This window comes from Staurois parvus, unplaced genomic scaffold (genome assembly GCF_062004578.1).
Source record: "Staurois parvus isolate SC_StPar_1 unplaced genomic scaffold, SC_StPar_1.0 ptg001261l, whole genome shotgun sequence".
In the NCBI taxonomy this organism is placed as follows: Eukaryota; Metazoa; Chordata; class Amphibia; order Anura; family Ranidae; genus Staurois; species Staurois parvus.
Genome location: NW_028319057.1, coordinates 4,084 through 28,411, shown reverse-complemented (window position 1 = coordinate 28,411; position 24,328 = coordinate 4,084). Strand labels below are relative to the sequence as shown.

Below are 24,328 nucleotides of genomic sequence, written 5' to 3'. Positions count from 1 at the left end.
CCTAACATTAGTGGTCAGGGTAGAAGTGATCCCTCATATTCGTGGAAAATTGCCCCCTAGCATTGGCGATTAGTCAAGGCAACCTTGGGAGGAACCCTAATGTTCCATGGAACCATAGATGATTGGTCCCCCCTAGCACTGGTGATTGCTCAAGGCAACCTCGGAAGGAACCCTAATGTTCCATGGAACCATGGTTGATTGGTCCCCCCTAGCACTGGCGATTGCTCAAGGCAACCTTGGGAGAAACCCTAATGTTCTATGGAACCATGGTTGATTGGTCCCCCCTAGCACTGCTGATTGCTCAAGGCAACCTCGGAAGGAACCCTAATGTTCCATGGAACCATGGTTGATTGGTCCCCCCTAGCACTGGTGATTGCTCAAGGCAACCTTGGGAGAAACCCTAATGTTCCATGGAACCATGGATAATTGGTCCCCCTAGCACTGGTGATTGCTCAAGGCAACCTTGGGAGAAACCCTAATGTTCCATGGAACTATGGTTGATTGGTCCCCCCTAGCACTGGTGATTGCTCAAGGCGACCTTGGAAGGAACCCTAATGTTCCATGGAACCATGGTTGATTGGTCCCCCCTAGCACTGGTGATTGCTCAAGGCAACCTCGGAAGGAACCCTAATGTTCCATGGAACCATGGTTGATTGGTCCCCCCTAGCACTGCTGATTGCTCAAGGCAACCTTGGTAGGAACCCTAATGTTCCATGGAACCATGGTTGATTGGTCCCCCCTAGCACTGGTGATTGCTCAAGGCAACCTCAGAAGGAACCCTAATGTTCCATGGAACCATGGTTGATTGGTCCCCCCTAGTACTGCTGATTGCTCAAGGCAACCTTGGTAGGAACCCTAATGTTCCATGGACTCATGGTTGATAAAGGCTTCTGAGGGGCCTTGGAGAGAGGACACTCTTATTGTTCACTCCTAACATTAGTGGTCAGGGTAGAAGTGATCCCTCATATTCATGGAAAATTGCACCCTAGCATTGGCAATTGCTCAAGGCAACCTCAGAAGGAACCCTAATGTTCCATGGAACCATGGATGATTGGTCCCCCCTAGCACTGGTGATTGCTCAAGGCAACCTTGGAAAGAACCCTAATGTTCCATGGATCCATGGTTGATTGGTCCCCCCTAGCACTGGTGATTGCTCAAGGCAACCTCGGAAGGAACCCTAATGTTCCATGGTTGATTGGTCCCCCCTAGCACTGGTGATTGCTCAAGGCAACCTCGGAAGGAACCCTAATGTTCCATGGAACCATGGTTGATTGGTCCCCCCTAGCACTGGTGATTGCTCAAGGCAACCTCGGAAGGAACCCTAATGTTCCATGGAACCATGGTTGATTGGTCCCCCCTAGCACTGCTGATTGCTCAAGGCAACCTTGGTAGGAACCCTAATGTTCCATGGACTCATGGTTGATAAAGGCTTTTGAGGGGTCTTGGAGAGAGGACACTCTTATTGTTCACTCTTTAGAAGGCAACTGCTTGCATGTAGGAATGTCTTGTTTAGTCGGAGGCCCAGATTAAAAATAATGTTCTGAGCAGTTCCGAGACTTCTAGTGAGTAAGCTGCTAACTTGCTGGTATTGGTGATCACTGGAGAATTGCCCCCTAGGTTTCTGGCTAGTGTACGCAGGAAATTCCCCACTGGTGATTGCTCAAGGAACCTCTAGCAACCTTGGAAGGAATCCTAGGGTTCCACAGAACCAAGGTTGATAAAGGCTGCTGTAGGGCCTTGGAAGGAGGACGTCTTCTCATTCACTCTTTCAAAGACAACTACTTAAAAAGGTCTTATGTGGTTTGGGGCCTAGATTTAAAAATGTCCCAAGCAGTTCTGAAGCTACTAAAGATCAAGAATAGTGCCTCATTGTTGGTGATAGTGGGAGGAATAGTGTCCCATTATTGGTATCAGTGGCAGGAATTATACCTCACTGTTGGTGTCAGTGGGAGGAATAGTGCCTCCAGGCCCAGATATAGGCAAGTAAAGGGCCACATCCGGCCCCTGGGCTACAGTTTTTAGAGGTCCTATTTGGCTGTGAATGTCCAGGTCTGCACAACCAGATTCGATCCATCAATTTGCACTTGTTTGAAAAGGGAAACCACAACTGATCTATAGTCTGAGAACAGAATTCATAGGAAAGCACATGAGAGCGGAGAGGACAGAAGACATGGAATCACCACGGACAGATGTTAAGGAAGTATTAGAGATAAATAAAATGGGCTCACCCAGAAGAGCACCGTGGTTCCGGAGAAGCAGAACCGTGCTGCCTTGCTAGTTAAAGGCAAAATAGGCTCCATTTCCTGAAATAGTCAAGCAAGCAAGGCCACAATTCACCATGGAGTAAAGACCACACCACAAAGGAGAACGTAAGACACATAAGGGCGGAGCTGTGCAACGGTAAAAGCAGGAGAGAAGCCATCTTGTTACTGTGGGTGGAGCCTAATCGGCTCGGAGACAAAGGGTGAACCCTGAGCTGGGGACTGCTACACGTAGAAATCCCCAGCCGGTTGGACTCTACTGACTCTACTGTCCTTCAACAACATCTGAAGGTCTTCACCAAATATGAACGTCTGAAGGTCTTCACCAAATATGAACAATTTACCTCAATTTCTTGGCGCTTTGATCTTTTTTGCGGTTTGATCTTTTTGGCGCATGGATTTTATTTTTAAGTTTTGCCATTTTTAGACTTAAAGGGTGAGTCCATCTGAAAGATCTGCCTCTTGGAGACTTCAGGTTCTCTGGCACTCAACTTTCCAGGTCCGCCACCACTATGGTGGACCCACAGAGATGTAACAAGATGGCCATCGGAGCTCTTTTTACCATTCGCACCCCCCCACACGTGAGACAACATGGACGCCAGCGCCGCCACCCTCTTCTTGTAGCTCCCGTAAGCGAAAACCAAAACAGAGAACGTTAATCTGGTTAGTCATTGGCCGACGGAGTTGGCTGAGCTGTCAGGGGCTCCTCTTACCCAGAAGAGAATGGCCGTCCAGCACAACAAGAGATTGCCACAGATATTGGCCGCACTTCGCTTTATGACCATTTCTAGTTCCTACAAATGTAGAAAGGCTGAATGTGTAACAAACCAGAACAACACATCAGAGACGGGGGCCACGGGACAAAGAACACAGCAAAATACCTTACTACTACCATGGATGACACCATTCAATGACACCCGTGATCTGTACACAGTGGGGGCTTGTAAGCCTTATCCAGACTGCCGAGCGCCCATCTTTATTACAAACGTTTAAACAAAAAAAGAACTCCAGGTGTGAATATTTTATATGTACTGATCAGGGGCAGACTGACAACTCATGGGGCCCCCGGGCAATAGGGGATCATGGGGCCCCTGTGTCCTTGCCTAACTCAAAAAAGCCTATTATAAAGGTACCAGGGGCATCTCATGGGGCCCCCTACTGACCCCGGGCCCTCAGGTAGTGCCCGAGTTTCCAAATGGTCAGTCCGCCCCTGGTACTGATACATTGTTGCAGCGTGGACCATTCCTGTGGGATCCCTCAAGGAGCTGGAAATCATTGTACAGACAAATCTACTACTCCGCTACTACACTGATCTCCACTAACTTCCGGGGCCAGTGCTGAGCAGATCTCCTGCTGCCATTCTAAGTTTCGAGAGGTTGACCGTTCGGCGCGGGAGCCATTCAAAGATTGTATTTATTGAGGAAAAGAGAACCAAAGCGTTTTCTGATTGGATGAGGTGAAGAGCACGACGTCACCGCCCAACCTCATCCAATCAAAGAATGCTTCGCATATATTGACAGAAAGCAAAGCATTCTCTGAATGGCATCCGTGTCCAGCGGCCGACCTCCTGTGTTCACAAAGCAGCCACTCGGCTGAGACCTGGAGGCCAGTGGAGATCATTGGAGAAGTGGTGTAGTAGTTGTGTAGCAGAGGTGTAGTGGCAGTGTAATAGTGGTGTAGTAGTGGTGTAGCAAAGGTGTAGTAACAGTGTAGTAGTAGTGTAGTTGTGGAGTAGCAGTATAGCAGTGCTGTAGTAGAGGCACTGTAGCAGTAATGTAGTGGTGGTGTAGTAGTGGTGATGTAGCAGTGTAGTAGCGGTGTAGCAGTGGTGAAGTAGCGGTGTAGCAGTGCTGAAGTAGCGGTGTAGCAGTGCTGAAGTAGCGGTGTAGCAGTGCTGAAGCAGCGGTGTAGCAGTGCTGAAGCAGCGGTGTAGCAGTGCTGAAGCAGCGGTGTAGCAGTGCTGAAGCAGCGGTGTAGCAGTGCTGAAGCAGCGGTGTAGCAGTGCTGAAGTAGCGGTGTAGCAGTGCTGAAGTAGCGGTGTAGCAGTGCTGAAGTAGCGGTGTAGCAGTGCTGAAGTAGCGGTGTAGCAGTGCTGAAGTAGCGGTGTAGCAGTGCTGTAGTAGCGGTGTAGCAGTGCTGAAGTAGCGGTGTAGCAGTGCTGAAGTAGCGGTGTAGCAGTGGTGAAGTAGCGGTGTAGCAGTGCTGTAGTAGCGGTGTAGCAGTGCTGTAGTAGCGGTGTAGCAGTGCTGTAGTAGCGGTGTAGCAGTGCTGAAGTAGCGGTGTAGCAGTGCTGAAGTAGCGGTGTAGCAGTGCTGTAGTAGCGGTGTAGCAGTGCTGTAGTAGCGGTGTAGCAGTGCTGAAGTAGCGGTGTAGCAGTGCTGAAGTAGCGGTGTAGCAGTGCTGTAGTAGAGGCACTGTAGCAGTAATGTAGTGGTGTAGTATTGGTGGTGTAGTGGTAGTGTAGCAGTGTAGTAGCGGTGTAGCAGTGAAGTAGCGGTGTAGCAGTGCTGAAGTAGCGGTGTAGCAGTGCTGAAGTAGCGGTGTAGCAGTGCTGAAGTAGCGGTGTAGCAGTGGTGATGTAGCTGTGTAGTAGCGGTGATGTAGCGGTGTAGCAGTGGTGTAGTAAAAGTGTAATAGCGGTGTAGCAGTGGTGTAGTAGCAGTGTAGTAGTGGTGGTGTAGTAGCGAAGTAGTGGTGACGTAGCGGTGGTGATGTAGCTGTGTAGTAGCGGTGACATAGCGGTGTAGCAGTGGTGTAGTAAAAGTGAAGTAGCAGTAGCAGTGGTGAAGTAGCGGTGTTGCAGTGGTGAAGCAGCGGTGTAGCAGTGGTGAAGTAGCAGTGTAGCAGTGGTGTAGTAGCGGTGTAGTAGCAGTGTCTAGGCCAGTATAATTATGTAGAGATCACTGTAGTAAACTGGAACAATGTAACTATGTGATAATATCCATATCTGGAATTCTCCTTTAAAGTGGAGCTTTAGTCAGACAATGAAGTCCTGTTAGAGGACTCAGGCCGGCCCCTTTTGCAGGTACAGCGACTGTATGTAAAACATTAAAAATAAGTCCCTATACAGTTTAAAGTCCAGTAACAGACTGTCTCACCCTGCTCTGCACATGCTCAGTTGCTCTCTATTTTTTGGCACTGTGCCCAAATTTGTAGGGGCCAATCTGCGGACAGCCTAAAGATTTACTGCTGCTCAGGGGCTCTAGGCTTCAGCAAAATGGCCGCCTCCTGGCACAGACGGGGACAATAAGCAGTCAGGATGTTGGAAGTTGAAGCCGATTTAAAATCTGCAGATATCGTTTTACATCTCTATTTAAAGCCAATCTGTGTGTTGTGTTTCGCCGTTCGCTGCCCCGGAAGAACCACCAGGATTGGGTAAATCATAAATACAATATGGCCGCCCCCACTGTGCCGAGATCAGAGGTGCTACTACCTGACGCGGTCAATGCTGTACAAACATTTTTTCCGGCTTGTGCCGGTTCAGATCAACAGAAAAAAATACAAACATCAGTCCGCCGAAACTTCGATCTCAGTTCTGGGCTAGAAAATTCAATCGCCCGCTGGGCCCCCTTCCTCCTCCCGGCCCCTCTGGCAGAGAGACCATCACATGGCATTTCCAAACTCCACCAGCTGCAGCCAATGACAAGGAGTCTCCCTGCCGGGTTCTGTGTGTGTCCAGAGGAGTCATTCCGGGGATGGATATTGTAGACCGAGGTACATTGGACCAACTATGTATAACGCAGGCCTGTGGGAGGAATCTAGAAGCTGATATTAACTGTAGTAGCCACTACTACTACCACTACTACTACCACTACTATACTGCTACTACACCACTACTACTACCACTACTATACTGCTACTATACCACTACTACTACCACTACTATACTGCTACTACTACCACTACTACTACCACTACTATACTACTACTACACCACTGCTACTACACCACTGCTACTACACCACTACTATACTACTACTACACCACTACTACTACCACTACTATACTGCTACTACACCACTACTACTACCACTACTATACTGCTACTACACCACTACTACTACCACTACTATACTGCTACTACACCACTACTACTACCACTACTATACTGCTACTACACCACTACTACTACCACTACTATACTGCTACTACACCACTACTATACTGCTACTACACCACTACTACTACACCACTACTATACTGCTACTACACCACTACTACTACTACACCACTACTACTACACCACTACTATACTGCTACTACACCACTACTATACTGCTACTACACCACTACTACTACACCACTACTATACTGCTACTACACCACTGCTACTACACCACTACTACTACACCACTACTATACTGCTACTACACCACTACTACTACACCACTACTACTACACCACTACTACTACACCACTACTATACTGCTACTACACCACTACTACTACACCACTACTACTACACCACTACTACTACACCACTACTATACTGCTACTACACCACTACTACTACACCACTACTATACTGCTACTACACCACTACTACTACACCACTACTACTACACCACTACTATACTGCTACTACACCACTACTACTACACCACTACTATACTGCTACTACACCACTACTACTACACCACTACTATACTGCTACTACACCACTACTATACTGCTACTACACCACTACTATACTGCTACTACACCACTACTACTACACCACTACTACTACACCACTACTATACTGCTACTACACCACTACTACTACACCACTACTATACTGCTACTACACCACTACTACTACACCACTACTATACTGCTACTACACCACTACTATACTGCTACTACACCACTACTACTACATCACTACTACTACACCACTACTATACTGCTACTACACCACTACTACTACACCACTACTATACTGCTACTACACCACTACTACTACACCACTACTATACTGCTACTACACCCCTGCTAGATCACTCCTTCACTGCTACTACATCACTACCTCACCTCTACTACACCTCTGCTAGACCACTCCACTGCTACTACACCCCTACTAGATCACTCCTTCAGGGCTACTACACCACTACCTCACCTCTACTACACCACTACCCTTCCCCTACTACACTGCTATTAGACCACTCCACTGCTACTACACCCCTACTAGATCACTTTCACTGCTACTATACCTTCTACTACACCACTACCTCACCCCTACTACACTGCTATTAGACCATTCCACTGCTACTACACCCCTACTAGATCACTTTCACTGCTACTACACTGCTTCTGGAACACTAGTTTACTGCTACTACATCACTACTACTTCACTGCTACTAAACCGCTACTAGACCATTCCACTGCTACTAAACCCCCTACTACACCCCTACCAGACCACTCCTTCACTGCTACTACACTCCCTACTACACCCCTACCAGACCACTACTTCATTGTTTCTAGAACATTACCGCTACTACACCACTACTTCACTGATACTATACCGCTACTAGACCGCTCCTTCACTTCTACTACACCCCCTACTAGAATACTACTTCACTGCTACTACACCACTACTTCTCTGCTACTAGACCCCTACTTCACTTCTACTACACCCCTACTAGATCACTACATCACTGCTACTACACCACTACTATACTGCTACTAGACCACTCCTTCTGTAGTAGTGGTGTAGTAGTGTTGTCGAAGTGGTGTAGCCGCGGTGTAGTAGCGGTGTCCAAGTGGTGTAGTAGTGGTGTAGTAGTGGTGTAGTAGCGGGGCAGTAGTGGTGTATAAGCAGTGTCTAAGTGGTGTAGTAGTGGTGTAGTAGCAGTGTAATAGCAGTGTAGCCGTAGTGTAGTAGCAGTGTAGCAGCAGTAGTGGTGTCGAAGTGGTGTAGTAGAGGCGTAGTAGCAGTGTAGTAGCGGTGTAGTAGCAGTGTTGTAGCGGCGTAGCTGTGGTGTAGTAGCGGTGTAGTAGCGGTGTAGTAGCGGCGTAGCTGTGGTGTAGTAGCGGTGTAGTAGCGGTGTAGTAGTGGTGTAGTAGCGGTGTAGTAGCGGTGTAGTAGCGGTGTAGTAGTGGTGTAGTAGCAGTGTAGTAGCGGTGTAGTAGCAGTGTAGTAGCGGTGTAGTAGCAGTGTAGTAGCGGTGTAGTAGTGGTGTAGTAGCGGCGTAGCAGTGGCGTAGCAGCGGCGTAGTAGCGGTGTAGTAGCAGTGTAGTGGCGGTGTAGTAGCGGTGTAGTAGCGGTGTAGCGGTGTAGTAGCAGTGTAGTAGCAGTGTAGTAGCAGTGTAGTAGTGGTGTAGTGGCAGTGTAGTGGCGGTGTAGTAGCAGTGTAGTAGCAGTGTAGTAGCAGTGTAGTAGCAGTGTAGCAGCAGTGTAGTAGCAGTGTAGTAGTGGTGTAGTAGCAGTGTAGTAGCAGTGTAGTAGCAGTGTAGCAGCAGTGTAGTAGCAGTGTAGTAGTGGTGTAGTAGCAGTGTCTACCACAGTGATCCCGCAGGTACGGTATATACATAGTTGGTGGAAGCTGAAACAATGTAACTGTGTGACACATCCATACCCGGAATTCTTGCCAGATCCGATCCCACCGCCCGGCCCCTCCCCCATCCACCCTTGTAGGTGGGGATGACATGACACCCCGAGATCCGGGGGAATCTCACTGAAAGACGCTCATGTAATGGACAGGAGTGTCTCCTCCCGAGATTTCCCCTCCCCCGCATACCCCGGGAATATTCCGGAGCAGGGACCTGACCCCCAGAGCTTCAGAAAACGTGGGGGGGGGGGGGGCAGGGGGGTAAAGTATTTTACACCTAACAGCAGGTGATCTGTCCGATCAATCTGATTGGCTCTGGCATTGTACTACATGACTGAGATATCAGCGATGGGCAGACTGATTAATATCAATGGGAAGACGAGTTCCGGGATCTGCAAACACAGAATCATCGAAGAATCCTGAAAATGAGAATAAATCAAACGTTATGTGAAGTATATGGAAACGTTCACTTCGAGGGCGGAGCCAACTCTGGTCCAATGCCGCAATCCGGGGGGTGGAGACGCTAAGAAAAACAAAGTATCATGCAAACAAAGCATTGTAATATGTGATTGTAACATGTATCACAGAGGACGGGAGATTCTGATTGGACAACACAGAGAGCATGATGTCAGTGCCCCATGCCCCTCCCCCCCCAATCTCATCCAATCAACGGAATTCTGGAATGAAATCTCCTGTTCTATTGATATCTATGTGCAGACCGCCCTGGGTAACGCCCACATGTGAGGGTGGGCCCCTATGACTGAAAGAACCGACATCCAAAGAATGAAAGGGGCGGGGCCAGAGACACCCAGTCCATAGCATTGAGTCTCGGGCACGAGCCCCTTCTGCCCCTCCCCTTTGTCCCAGCTCTGAAAGGGGCGGGGCCAGGGACAGTCAGGCTGGGGAGGAAAAGGGCTAGATGATTCTGGATGCCCTACAGCCAAAATATGAGGCAGGCTCTGTCTGACTTCCTGCACATTGTGAGACACTCCCAGTGTGCAGTACACCTGTGCAAGACTGAAGGGGAGGAGCCGGTACACCTGTGCAAGACTGAAGGGGAGGAGCCGGTACACCTGTGCAAGACTGGAGGGGAGGAGCCGGTACACCTGTGCAAGACTGGAGGGGAGGGGCCGGTACACCTGTGCAAGACTGGAGGGGAGGGGCCAGTACACCTGTGCAAGACTGGAGGGGAGGGGCCGGTACACCTGGGCAAGACTGGAGGGGAGGGGCCAGTACACCTGTGCAAGACTGGAGGGGAGGGGCCGGTACACCTGTGCAAGAATGAAGGGGAGGGGCCGCTACACCTGTGCAAGACTGAAGGGGAGGGGCCGCTACACCTGTGCAAGACTGGAGGGGAGGAGCCGATACACCTGTGCAAGACTGAAGGGGAGGAGCCGGTACACCTGTGCAAGACTGAAGGGGAGGGGCCGCTACACCTGTGCAAGACTGAAGGGGAGGAGCCGGTACACCTGTGCAAGACTGGAGGGGAGGAGCCGGTACACCTGTGCAAGACTGAAGGGGAGGAGCTGGTACACCTGTGCAAGACTGAAGGGGAGGAGCCGGTACACCTGTGCAAGACTGAAGGGGAGGGGCCGGTACACCTGTGCAAGACTGAAGGGGAGGGGCCAGTACACCTGAGCAAGACTGAAGGGGAGGGGCCGGTACACCTGAGCAAGACTGATACTCAGGGTCTGGTCTGCACATCCAGTTTTCAGCTGAATACAAAGAAGCCTCCACTTTCCATGGCTTTTCATATGATAAGAATGCAGCCAATGGGATCACTAGAATTTGGTGACATCACAGATAATTGCTTACCCGTCTCCTGCCGCCTCTGGTTTGCACATGTTACAGGTACACGTTACTACAGGTAGATACATTGTTACATATGACGGCCCCGGCACACACACAGATATTACCTGAGTGACCGGGTTCTTCTTCTTCTGGGTACATTTGGCTTCATATTCCGGCCGCAGCTGAAGTAGCTGCTGTTCCTCCTCAAAGTCAACCAAATCCCATTCATACTCCAGCCGGGCCTGCCTCCGCTTCCAGAACTCCAGGAATAAAGTCACTGCAAAGTCACAGAAGCCCATACACACATCAACCAATCACTGATCCACAGGACCACAAGTGTCAGTGTGTCGTTGTTCTGGGACCCCCCCCAAGTGTCAGTGTGTCGTTGTTATGGACCCCCAAGTGTCAGTGTGTTGTTGTTAATGACCCCCAAGTGTCAGTGTGTTGTTGTTAATGACCCCCAAGTGTCAGTGTGTTGTTGTTAATGACCCCCAAGTGTCAGTGTGTTGTTGTTATGGACCCCCAAGTGTCAGTGTTTTGGACCCCCAAGTGTCAGTGTGTCGTTGTTCTGGACCCCCAAGTGTCAGTGTGTTGTTGTTAATGACCCCCAAGTGTCAGTGTGTTGTTGTTATGGACCCCCAAGTGTCAGTGTTTTGGACCCCCAAGTGTCAGTGTTTCGGACCCCCAAGTATCAGTGTGTCGTTGTTCTGGATCCCCAAGTGTCAGTGTGTCATTGCTCTGGACCCCCAAGTGTCAGTGGGTCCTTGTTCTGGGACCCCCAAGTGTCAGTGGGTCATTGTTCTGGACCCCAAAGTGTCAGTGGGTCATTGTTCTGGACCTCCAAGTGTCAGTGTATCATTGTTATGGACCCCCAAGTGTCAGTGTGTCGTTGTTCTGGATCCCCAAGTGTCAGTGTGTCATTGTTCTGGACCTCCAAGTGTCAGTGTGTCATTGTTCTGGACCCCCAAGTGTCAGTGTGTCGTTGTTCTGGATCCCCAAGTGTCAGTGTATCATTGTTATGGACCCCCAAGTGTCATTGTTCTAGACCCCCAAGTGTCAGTGTGTCATTGTTCTGGGACCCCCAAGTGTCAGTGTCATTGTTCTGGGACCCTTAAGTGTCAGTGTGTCATTGTTCTGGGATCCCCAAGTGTCAGTATGTCATTGTTCCGGGACCCCCAAGTGTCAGTATGTCATTGTTCTGGGACCCCCAGGTGTGTACAGTGAAGGTCACCCTACTTCATCACTTACCCCATATCCCCATGAATATTGCAAAGAACAGGGTGGCCACGTTATCAAACAGGTGGGAGTACTGAGTGGAAGAAAGACATTGATTAGAGCGGAGCACTGGCTTTGGGTAGAATCTGATTGGTGGAGGATGGTGGAGCGCTGATTACCTGGGAAGGTTCACAGGTGGAGTTTAATCTCCAGAATTCGCAGCGTTGGTCACACAGGGGGCACATGATGATCTGACCACCAATGGTTTTATCACAAATTTCTTTACTGCAGATAGAAGACAAAACAGCAATGAATGGTAGACGGCCATCAGTCCATCGGAGCTTCAGGAGACATCTGAGCTTTCTTTACCACCTCATATTATTCTGCACAATATTGACATAATGGTCCAGCTGCCCATTACTGGCTTCAGTAGTCTGAGCCATTGATTTGGAACAAGCATGTATCCAGTGTCACTTCTGACATCATTGCTTACTACTAGTGAAAGCTGCGAATGATCACAGAGATCACATGGTACAGGGCTATTCACAGCAGCCTTGTACCATGTGACAAGCTGTGACCAATCACAGCTCACACAGTATTTCTCAATGGCTGCAGGAATGCAGCCAGAGAGGAGAAATGATTGCATTTACAGCCTTTATAGGTATACTGTACTGCTAGGGTGACAGTATGTTAAACAAAAAAAATAATAATATAAAAAAATAAAATAAAATTGTAAAAACAAAAATTTGAAAAATTATAAATTTTTGGTTATAAACTGATTTGGGTTATTATTATTTTTTTTTTTGATAAAAAGATAACCGAATACATTTTGGCCAAGATTTATGGAGAAAGATTATTTTATTTGCAAAATTTTATAAGAAAAACACTTTTTTCCAACTTTTTGGACTTTTCCATTTATATAGCAAAAAAATAAAAAAAAAGCGGTGAATAAATACCACCAAAATAAAGCTTTATCTGTCTCAAAAAAAATGCTAAAAAATTAAATGGGTACAGTGTTGCATGACCGCGCAATTGTCATTCAAAGTGTGATAGCGCTGAAAGCTGAAAATTGTCCTGGACAGGAAGGGGGGTGAAAGTGTCCGGACTGGAAAGGGGGAGAAAGTGTCCGGACTGGAAGGGGGGTGAAAGTGTCCGGACTGGAAGGGGGTGAAAGTGTCCGGACTGGAAGGGGGGGGAAAGTGTCCGGACTGGAAGGGGGGTGAAAGTGTCCGGACTGGAAGGGGGTGAAAGTGTCCGGACTGGAAGGGGGGGAAAGTGTCCGGACTGGAAGGGGGGGAAAGTGTCCGGACTGGAAGGGGGGGAAAGTGTCCGGACTGGAAGGGGGGTGAAAGTGTCCGGACTGGAAGGGGGGGAAAGTGTCCGGACTGGAAGGGGGGGAAAGAGTCCGGACTGGAAGGGGGGGAAAGAGTCCGGACTGGAAGGGGGGGGAAAGCGTCCGGACTGGAAGGGGGGGAAAGTGCCCGGACTGGAAGGGGGGGAAAGTGTCCGGACTGGAAGGGGGGGAAAGTGTCCGGATTGGAAGGGGGGGAAAGTGTCCGGACTGGAAGGGGGGGAAAGTGTCCGGACTGGAAGGGGGGGAAAGTGTCCGGACTGGAAGGGGGGGAAAGTGTCCGGACTGGAAGGGGGGGGAAAGCGTCCGGACTGGAAGGGGGGGAAAACGTCCGGACTGGAAGGGGGTGAAAGTGTCCGGACTGGAAGGGGGTGAAACTTAAATATTATTGAACTCAGACATTTCTTCAGAACTGGTTCTATTTTACCCAAAACTGGCCAATTCCCTTTTTGTTACTGAAGCCAATTCAAACTTTTTTTTTTTAAATTAAGAAAAGAAATGTATTTTTAACTCTCACATTTAGATTTTGGGGTTTTCATCCATTGGAGGTTGTACAGATATCATGATCCGCGATTGTTTTCTGATGATGAATGATCTCACCTACTGATGCTGTCATCCATTGTTATCCAGCCGTACATGAAGCAAAAAAATCCGACAACAGCAGCGAAAAACAGCATTTCCGTATAGAAACCCAGCCAAGCAAAGTAGATACCGATCTTCTCTCCGTAATATTTCCTGCAGAGAGAAAGAAACACTCAGCCATAGAAATCAAGACTGCTAGAAGAGGAACTATATTATACCATGTCCTATATATACAGCATCTCACAGATGTCTCCAGACCTAAACCCTACTGAGCATCTGTGGGACATCCTCAAATGGAAGGTGGAGGAGCGCAAGGTCTCTAACATCCACCAGCTGCGTGATGACGTCATGGAGGAGTGGAAGAGGACTCCAGTGGCAACCTGTGAAGCTCTGGTGACCTCCATGCCCAAAAGAGTTAAGGCAGTGCTGGAAAGTAATGGCGACCACACAAAATATTGACCCTTTGGGCCCAATTTGGACCTTGTCACTTAGGGGTGGAGTCACTTTTGTTGCCAGCGGTTTAGACATCAATGGCGGTGTGTTGAGTTATTTTGAGGGGACAGCAAATTTCCATGTTATACAAACTGTACACTGACTACGTCACATTGTAGCAAAGTGTCATTTCCTCAGTGTTGTCACATGAAAAGAGAGAATCAAATATTTACAAAAATGTGAGGGGGGGACTCACTTCTGGGAGATACTGGATGTGTGTGTTATACTACCTGTACATACACTATATTGCCCATCACATTGGGCCATCCCTCCCAATCATGTGATTCAGGTGTTCCTATCCCCTCCATATCATGTGATTCAGGTGTTCCAATCCCCTCCATATCATGTGATTCTGGTGTTCCAATCCCCTCCATGGAAACAGGTGATACAATCAAGCCCCTAGGCATGCAGACGGCTTCTACAAACATTGGTGAAAGAATGGGTCGCTCTCAGGAGCTCAGTGACTCCAAGCGTGGTCCCGTGATAGGTGGCCACCTGGGCAATAAGTCCATCCGTGACATTTCCTGGCTACTAAATATTCCACGCTCAACTGTTAGTGGGATTATAACAAAGTGGAAGCAACTGGGAACAACAGCCACTCAGCCACCAAGTGGTAGGCCACGTCACATGACAGGGCGGGGTCAGCGCATGCTGAAGCACACAGTGCGCAGAAGTCACCAACTGTCTGCAGAGTCAATAGCTAAAGACCTCCAAACTTGGTGTGGCCTTCAGATGAGCCCAACAACAGTGCGTAGAGAGCTTCATGGAATGGGTTTCCATGGCCGAGCAGCTGCATCCAAGCCTTCCATCACCAAGTGCAAAGCAAAGCGTCGGATGCAGTGGTGTAAAGCACGCCGCCACTGGACTCTAGAGCAGAGGAGGCGTGTTCTCTGGAGTGACCAGTCATGCTTCTCTGTATGGCAATTCGATGGACGTGTCTGGGTTTGGCGGTTGCCAGGAGAACGGTACTTGCCTGACTGCATTGTGCCAAGTGTAGAGTTTGGTGGAGGGGGGATGATGGCGTGGGGTTGTTTTTCAGGGGTTGGGCTTGGCCCCCTAGTTCCAGTGAAGGGAACTCTTAAGGTGACATTTTGGACAATTTCATGCTCCCAACTTTGTGGGAAGAGTTTGGGGATGGCCCCTTCCTGTTCCAACATGACTGCCCACCAGTGCACAAAGCAAGACCCATAAAGACATGGAGGAGCCAGTTTGGGGTGGAGGAACTTGACTGGCCTGCACAGAGTCCTGACCTCAACCCCATAGAACACCTTTGGGATGAATTAGAGTGGAGACTGTGAGCCAGGCGTCCTCCCCCGACATCAGTACCTGACCTGACAAATGTGCTTCTGGAAGAATGGTCCAACCTTCCCATAGACACCCCCCTAAACCTTGTGGATGGCCTTCCCAGAAGAGTTGAAGCTGTTATAGCTGCAAAGGGCGGGGCCAACTCAATATTGAACCCTACTGACTAAGACTGGGAGGCCATTAAAGGTCGTGTGTGTGGAAAGGGCGGGGCCAACTCAATATGGAACCCTACAGACTAAGACTGGGGGGCCATTAAAGGTCATGTGTGTGGAAAGGGCGGGGCCAACTCAATATGGAACCCTACGGACTAAGACTGGGGGGCCATTAATGTTCATGTGCATGGAAAGGGCGGGGCCAACCCAATATTGAACCCTTCAGACTAAGACTGGGGGGTCATTAAAGGTCATGTGCGTGAAAAGGGCGGGCCAACTCAATATGGAACCCTATGGACTAAGACTGGGAGGCCATTAAAGGTCATGGGCGTGGAAAGGGCGGGGCCAACTCAATATGGAACCCTATGGACTAAGACTGGGAGGCCAATAAAGGTCATGTGTGTGGAAAGGGCGGGGCCAACTCAATATGGAACCCTACGGACTAAGACTGGGAGGCCATTAAAGGTCATGTGTGTGGAAAGGGCGGGGCCAAGACAATATGGAACCCTACGGACTAAGACTGGGAGGCCATTAAAGGTCATGTGTGTGGAAAGGGCGGGGCCAACTCAATATGGAACCCTACAGACTAAGACTGGGGGGCCATTAATGTTCAAGTGCAAGGAAAGGCCGGCAACCTAATACTTTTGGCAATTTAGTGTATGTGTGTCATAGTGCCCAGAAGTATGTGTGTTGTAGGGCCTAGATGTAGGTGTGTGTTGTAGTATCTATACCGTACATATGTGTGGTAAAGTATCTACACGCATGTATATTATAGTGCCTACATGTATGTGTGTTGTAGTTCAGTGTTTATAAAAAACAAACAAAAGAAAACACAAGATGCAAATTTGATGATGACTCCATTATAGGACTCCAAGTGTCCGGGTGTCATTTTCTGCTACTTTGTATATAATTGGGGAATATATATTTATTGGAGTCGCTCGCTTTCATTTTTAATGTTTATTATTTTTTTTGTGATCTTTGGTGACTTTGTATGTATTCCAGTCTCTGTATTTCAAGTTATTTATTTAAACTAAAGCGGATTATTTTTCAGACATTTCCACCTTGTCACTCACCTGATGAGGTCGAGCGGCTGCTCCTTGTAGAACTTCCCGAACCTGGCCCAGTGTTTGTATAAGGTGTACCTCTCACTGATACACTTGGTGTCCTCAGACTTCTTCCAGTACTGGCACTGCCGGGACAAACTCACCACAATCAGCCACAATGGGGAACACCAAACACTTATACTGAATGGATCATATACCAAATCCGATCACAATGTTGGAGAGAGCCGCACTCAAAGAGAGAACTGCATAAAATTGTAACATTTCTGGACACAGAGGGGTTTATTTACTAAAGCTGGAGAGTCCAAAATCAGACTCCCTTCTGCATAGAAACCAATCAGCTTCTAACCTCAGCTTGTTCAATGAAGCTTTGGCAATGAAACCTGGAAGCTGATTGGTTTCTATGCAGAAGGGAGTCTGATTTTGGACTCTCCAGCTTTAGTAAATAAACCCCAGAGAGACCAGAAACAGGTCAACTCGAAAAATGAGTAAAGGCCAGAACTATAAATCCAAGTTGTATTTTTTGGTGATGGCTTCCTGTAAAGGGTCAGCAGGGCAGGGACTTAAAGTGCTACATTTTCAGAAGGTTAAAATGGTCTACAGACACTTTATGGCCAAAGTATCTGGACCCCCCCCCTCCAAAAGATGAAGTTTAGGTGCTTCCAGTGAAGGGTACTGTCAATACTACATCATATAAAGACCTTGTAGACTACTGTGCTTTTCCAACCCTGTGGCAAGTTCAGGAAAGACCCTTTTCTTTCCCAGCCCCCATGTACAAAGTCTGCTCCATAAGGACATGAGCAGGGGCGGACTGACCATTTGGAAACTCGGGCACTGATCAAGGGCCCCGGGGTCAGTGGGGGGCCCCATGAGATGACCCTGGTAGCTTTTTCATAGGCTTTTTTGAGTTTGGGCGAGGACACAGGGGCCCCATGATCCCCTATTGCCCGGGGGCCCCATGAGTTGTCAGTCCACCCCTGGACATGAGTTACTCCACAGCAAACTGGTCACGTCAAGTGTCCTGCACAGAGCCCTGCCCTCATTCCTACTGAACACCTTTGGGATGAATTGGAGCAAGCCAAGTCTTCTCAACCAATCACATTGGCCACACCCACTTTGGTCATGCCCACCTATTTGGCCACGCCCACACGTGGAAACCAACATCAGCTCCCCCACTTATACTTTCAGCACCTGCATAGCACAACCCAAAAAAATTTGTTTTGGAGCCGCCCCTGCCTAGATCAACGAGAACCTTCACAGATAACAAGACCCAAGGTTTGCGAAGCTCCTGCATGTCGATGTACAAACCAATCACAGCTGAATACTAAACACATGGGAGATACATGGGAATAATATGTGGAACATTCTGGTACAAGGCCATTTTGGGAGTGATATCAGAATTCAGGACGTTCAGTAATATCAGTAATGGTAGAAGAGACATTATCAGCAGAGTGATACGTACGTCATGGAGCGGGAAGGCCGAATTGTAGGTGCCGTTATTTAACAGTTTCTTAATCCCGAATCTCCTCTTTTCCTCTTCCAATCCATAGTGGCAGCGGGAGAGAATATAATACACCTGGAAATGGAAGACGTCATCAGTTACAAAGAATCGTCCCAACAACCAATGAAAAAAAAAGACCGTTCCTGCACATTCATTGTCCATGGAGGACACCATGGAGGTTCAGCATCACATGTTGGCGTGCTTCATGCCCATTCATTGTCCATGGAGGACACCATGGAGGTTCAGCATTACATGTGGGCGTTCTTCATGCACATTCCTGCACATTCATTGTCCGTGGAGGACACCATAGAGGTTCAGCATCACATGTTGGCGTGCTTCATGCACATTCCTGCACATTCATTGTCCATGGAGGACACCATGGAGGTTCAGCATCACATGTGGGCATTCTTCATGCACATTCATTGTCCATGGAGGACACCATGGAGGTTCAGCATCACATGTGGGCATTCTTCATGCACATTTCTGCACATTCATTGTCCATGGAGGACACCATGGAGGTTCAGCATCACATGTGGGCGTTCTTCATGCACATTCCTGCACATCATTGTCCATCGAGAATACCATGGAGGTTCAGCATCACATGTGGGCGTTCTTCATGTACATTCATTGTCCATGGAGGACACCATGGAGGTTCTGCATCACATGTGGGCGTTCTTCATGCACATTCATTGTCCATGGAGGACACCATGGAGGTTCAGCATCACATGTGGGTGTTCTTCATGTACATTCCTGCACATTCATTGTCCATGGAGGATACCATGGAGGTTCAGCATCACATGTGGGTGTTCTTCATGCACATTTCTGCACATTCATTGTCCATGGAGGACACCATGGAGGTTCAGCATCACATGTGGGCGTTCTTCATGCACATTCATTGTCCATGGAGGACACCATGGAGGTTCAGCATCACATGTGGGCGTTCTTCATGCACATTCATTGTCCATGGAGGACACCATGGAGGTTCAGCATCACATGTGGGCGTTCTTCATGCACATTCCTGCACATTCATTGTCCATGGAGGACACCATGGAGGTTCTGCATCACATGTGGGCGTTCTTCATGCACATTCATTTTCCATGGAGGACACCATGGAGGTTCAGCATCACATGTGGGCGTTCTTCATGCACATTCATTGTCCATGGAGGACACCATGGAGGTTCAGCATCACATGTGGGCGTTCTTCATGCACATTCATTGTCCATGGAGGTTCAGCATCACATGTGGGTGTTCTTCATGTACATACGCCCTACCTAAGACTGCCCACTCCTCCCAACTAACACCCACCCATCAAGGCATTCTGATATTTGCATAACTCCTCCTAACACTTTATTTCGAAATGCCATTAGCATGTTGATGATGCATTTTGATGACATGCAAGGTCTAAGAGACTTTTCATTGGAGGATCACAACTAATTTGAAGATCCTCAACTACTAGAAATTAAATGAATTCTACTTGGAAATATTTGTGTGTGGCGGAAAATGGCACATCCCTAGTCCCATCATGCCTTGCCAAGCATCATTCCTAAGCAGACGTGGATCAAGGTCCACCTGCAGCCAAAGAACAGACGTGGACCAAGTTCCACCTGCAGCCAAAGAATGAGCCCCCCTGGCCCCTCCCACTCACAATTCTGTTGCGGGTGGATGCGGTGAAGAAGGTGTTCTGATCGTGGATGAGGAAGAGCTCCTGTCTCTGCTTGCTGAAGGGCGCGGTGAAGTAGTCCGGATCCGGATTCATGACGTCCTCCGGCAGACGGAAGAGTTTGATCATCTTTTTGAGCGGATCGGTTGATTCGGGAATGTCGTTCTCCTTGATGGGAACTTTAATATTCAGAACTTCTGCGTAGGTGGTGAGGACCTCCCAGGGGGCGTGGATCTTCACAAAATAGATTTTACCATTTTCAGATTCCTGCGGGAAAAAATATCAGAGAGATAAGGCCTGGAAACTGAGATCAATTAAAATGTGACTGTGGGGGAGGGGACATTAGAGTGCAAGCTTCTTGAGACTGATGTGACCGGCTCAGTGTTCTCTGTACAGCACCGTGCTATATGTCGGAGCTACATAAATGTATAATAATAACATGGGCCTGTGAGGGACATCAGAGTGCAAGCTCCTCTGGTACAGAGACTGATCTGACTGTGGGGGAGGGGACATTAGAGCGTAAGCTCCTCTGGTGCAGAGACGGATGTGACCGTGGGGGAGGGGACATTAGACTGTAAGCTCCTCTGGTACAGAGAGTGACGTGACTGTGGGGGAGGGGACATTAGAGTGTAAGCTCCTCTGGTACAGAGACTGACGTGACTGTGGGGGAGGGGACATTAGAGTGTGAGCTCCTCTGGTACAGAGACTGATGGGACTGTGGGGGAGGGGACATTAGAGTGTAAGCTCCACTGGTACAGAGACTGATGTGACTGTGGGGGAGGGGACATTAGAGTGTAAGCTCCTCTGGTACAGAGACTGATGTGACCGTGGGGGAGGGGACATCAGAGTGTAAGCTTCACTGGTACAGAGACTGATGGGACTGTGGGGGAGGGGACATTAGAGTGTAAGCTCCACTGGTACAGAGACTGATGTGACCGTGGGGGAGGGGACATTAGAGTGTAAGCTCCTCTGGTGCAGAGACTGATGTGACTGTGGGGGAGGGGACATTAGAGTGTAAGCTCCTCTGGTACAGAGACTGATGTGACCGTGGGGGAGGGGACATCAGAGTGTAAGCTCCTCTGGTACAGAGACTGATGGGACTGTGGGGGAGGGGACATCAGAGTGTAAGCTCCTCTGGTACAGAGACTGATGGGACTGTGGGGGAGGGGACATTAGAGTGTAAGCTCCTCTGGTACAGAGACTGATATGATTCACCCACAGACACTATATATTTATCTGCCAATATCAGAACTTTCTGGACGAACTCACCTTTTTATCTTCGATCTCCAGCTCCAGGCCGGCTTTCTGCAAATTAATCTCAAATTCTCTCCGTCTCTCCTGCAGGATGAAAATCAATATTAAAATTCATCGATCAATTAACTGATAAAGCTTCAGAAACCAAATCAATCATCAACAGGGAATCAAGGTGAAAACTCGTTACAATGTATCTAAAAGCGAAAACTTGTATTCTTTGAATCTTTAGATGGGTTGTGGGGAGGGAATGGATCTCCTGTCAGGTTTTTATTCTCTTTCTGTTTTTTGTAGTGACCATTGTGTCAGTACAGAAAATGATGGGAAAACCAACATGCTTCAGTTGTCACCAGAGCAGGAAGAGAGGGGACATTTCCCAATGGGGGACACTAATTCTGGAGATAACGGTCCTAAACTTTCGGCCCCATCGTTGGTGTAATTGGGACTAATTGTACCCCATCATTGGTGTCGGGGAGATCATGCCCATTGTTGGTATCAGTAGGGTCACTGGGCCCCATCGTTGGTGTAATTGGGAGAATTTGTGCCCCATCATTGGTGTCACTGGGCCCATCGTTGGTGTAATTGGGAGAATTTGTGCCCCATCATTGGTGTCACTGGGCCCATCGTTGGTGTAATTGGGAGAATTTGTGCTCCATCATTGGTGTCACTGGGCCCCATCGTTGGTGTAATTGGGAGAATTTGTGCCCCATCATTGTTGTCACTGGGCCCCATCGTTGGTGTAATTGGGAGAATTTGTGCCCCATCATTGGTGTCACTGGGCCCATCGTTGGTATAATTGGGAGAATTTGTGCCCCTTCATTGGTGTAACTGGGCCCCATCGTTGGTGTAATTGGGTCAGATTGTACCTCTTCATTGGTGTCAGGGGGATTATGCCCGTTGTTGGTATCAGTGGGGTTACTGGGCCCCACCGTTGGTGTAATTGGGAGAAATTGTGCCCCATCATTGGTGTCACTAGTCCCCATCGTTGGTGTAATTGGGAGAATTTGTGCCCCATCATTGGTGTCACTGGGCCCATCATTGGTGTAATTGGGAGAAATTGTACCCCATCATTGGTGTCACTGGGCCCCATCGTTGGTGTAATTGGGAGAATTTGTGCCCCATCATTGGTGTCACTGGGCCCATCGTTGGTGTAGTTGGGACAAATTCCTCCCTACTCTATGAAAATGTAAAAAAAATAGAATATAAAAATAGCTTTAGATATACTTTAAATCAGGGATGTCAAACGCAGTTCCATCGCAGGCTGCATCAGTATCATGGTGGCCCTCAAAGGGCCGGTTGTATCTGTAAGACTAGATGTCCAGATCACCCAACCCCCCCCCCCCCTTACATCACAGAGCCCCCCTTCCCTGTGCTTCTGCTGGGAGGATGCGGGGGCAGAGCTGGGAAGAAGGAAGTGCAGGGTCTGGAGGATTACCAGAGGAGGGCTGGAGTCTGCTGAGACAGGGGAGGCAGAGATGATATGGGATGGTGACATGGGGCACAATGGAAGGAAATAGGGAACTGACTGAGCACAGAAATGAATGAGGAGGAGTCACTGGGTGGAATGGTCCAATAGGAAGAGGAGGCAGACCACAGAGCTGAAGCACCTGGATGGGAGCCGGCAAGTCTCGTCAGGGATGGTGGAGATCCTACGAGACGGAAGAGGTGGCAAGGTGAACTCAGTGGGGTGGATGATGGAAGAAGGGATGGACCGGAAGGGCAAACGCCTGGGAAGGGACCGGCAGCTCCTCATCAAGGATGCAGAAGACCACGCCGGGTGCCACTCCTGTCAGCCAAGAACAGGAAATGGAGGCTACAATTTGCACAGGATCACCAAAACTGGACAACAGAAGATTGGAAAAACGTTGTCATGTCTGATGAGTCTCAACTTCCCCAGAGATGGTTGTGTGTAAACATCCCAGGAGATCAGCAGTTTTTTAAAATACTCAGACCAGCCCTTCTGGCACCAACAACCACGCCACGTTCACAGTCACTTAAATCCCCTTTCTTCCCCATTCTGATGCTCGGTTTGAACTTCAGCAAGTCGTCTTTACCACGTCTAGTTGCCTAAATGCATTGAGTTGCTGCCATGCGATCAGGCGCGTCCCTAGGGTTGGTGTCACCCGGTGCGGTAACACTTGGTGACACCCCCTCCGACGATCCCCGCAGGATGGATCGGATCGGCGGATTGAGCATAATGGATTGGAGTCCGATCCATTATGCTCCCCAATCCGCAGATCCGATCCATGCTGAGGGGATCGTCGGCTTTCTTTACAACTTCCCATTTCGAGAAGCGGGTCCGGTGTCACCCCCGTATAGGTTGCATGCCGACGATCCCCGCAGGATGGATCGGATCTGTGGATTGAACATAATGAATCGGACTCAGATCCGCTATGCTCCCCAATCCACAGATCCCATCCATCCTGCGGGGATCGTCGGCTTTCTTTACAACTTCCCGTTTCGAGAAGCGGGTCCGGTGTCACCCCCGTATAGGTTGCATGCCGACGATCCCCACAGGATGGATCGGATCTGCAGATTGGGGAGCGTAGCGGATTGGACTTCAATCCATTATGCTCAATCCGCAGATCTGATCCATCCTGCGGGGATTGTCGGCATGCAACCTATACGGGGTGACACCGGACCCGCTCCACGAAAAGGTAAGTTGTAAAGAAAGCTGACGATCCCCGCAGGATGGATGGGATCTGCGGATTGAGCATAATGGATCAGACTCCGATTCATTATGCTCCCCAATCCATAGATCCCATCCATCCTGCGGGGATCGTCGGCTTTCTTTTCAACGTACCTTTTCGGTGTCACCCCGTATAGGTCGCATGCCGACGATCCCCGCAGGATGGTTCTGATCTGCGGATTGAGCATAATGGTTCAGACTCCCATCCATTATGCTCCCCAATCCACAGATCCCATCCATCCTGCGGGGATTGTCGGCATGCGACCTATACGGGGCGACACCCCGTGCGTTAGGTGTCACCCGGTGCGGCGCGCACCCCCTCGGGATGCCTCTGCATGTGATTGGCTGATTAGCAATTTGTGTTACCCAGCCATTGATCAGGTGGACCTAATAAAGTGGCCGGTGAGTGTATATTAGTTTCAACCTCAAACTGTATATATATAAATCTTCTGTCTGTTGTTCTCAGTGGAGTCGATCTTTTGTTCCC

The 24,328-nt window shown here is 48.9% G+C and overlaps 1 protein-coding gene across 1 annotated transcript in view; it reads right to left on the bottom strand.

The window, feature by feature from the left end:
- Window positions 1-21,239, bottom strand: part of LOC149437741 (anoctamin-5-like) — a gene marked incomplete at its 5' end in the record, with an annotated part of 43,266 nt that extends 22,027 nt beyond the window's left edge. The window contains 9 exons of the mRNA XM_089660671.1: window positions 2,975-3,055; window positions 10,708-10,859; window positions 11,831-11,891; window positions 11,977-12,082; window positions 13,749-13,883; window positions 16,753-16,868; window positions 18,203-18,316; window positions 19,887-20,168; window positions 21,171-21,239. Of these exons, the coding sequence (XP_089516797.1) occupies window positions 2,975-3,055; window positions 10,708-10,859; window positions 11,831-11,891; window positions 11,977-12,082; window positions 13,749-13,883; window positions 16,753-16,868; window positions 18,203-18,316; window positions 19,887-20,168; window positions 21,171-21,239 (1,116 nt within the window). The remainder of the gene's footprint in view (window positions 1-2,974; window positions 3,056-10,707; window positions 10,860-11,830; window positions 11,892-11,976; window positions 12,083-13,748; window positions 13,884-16,752; window positions 16,869-18,202; window positions 18,317-19,886; window positions 20,169-21,170) is intronic.
- Between the last annotated feature and the right edge of the window lie 3,089 nt (window positions 21,240-24,328).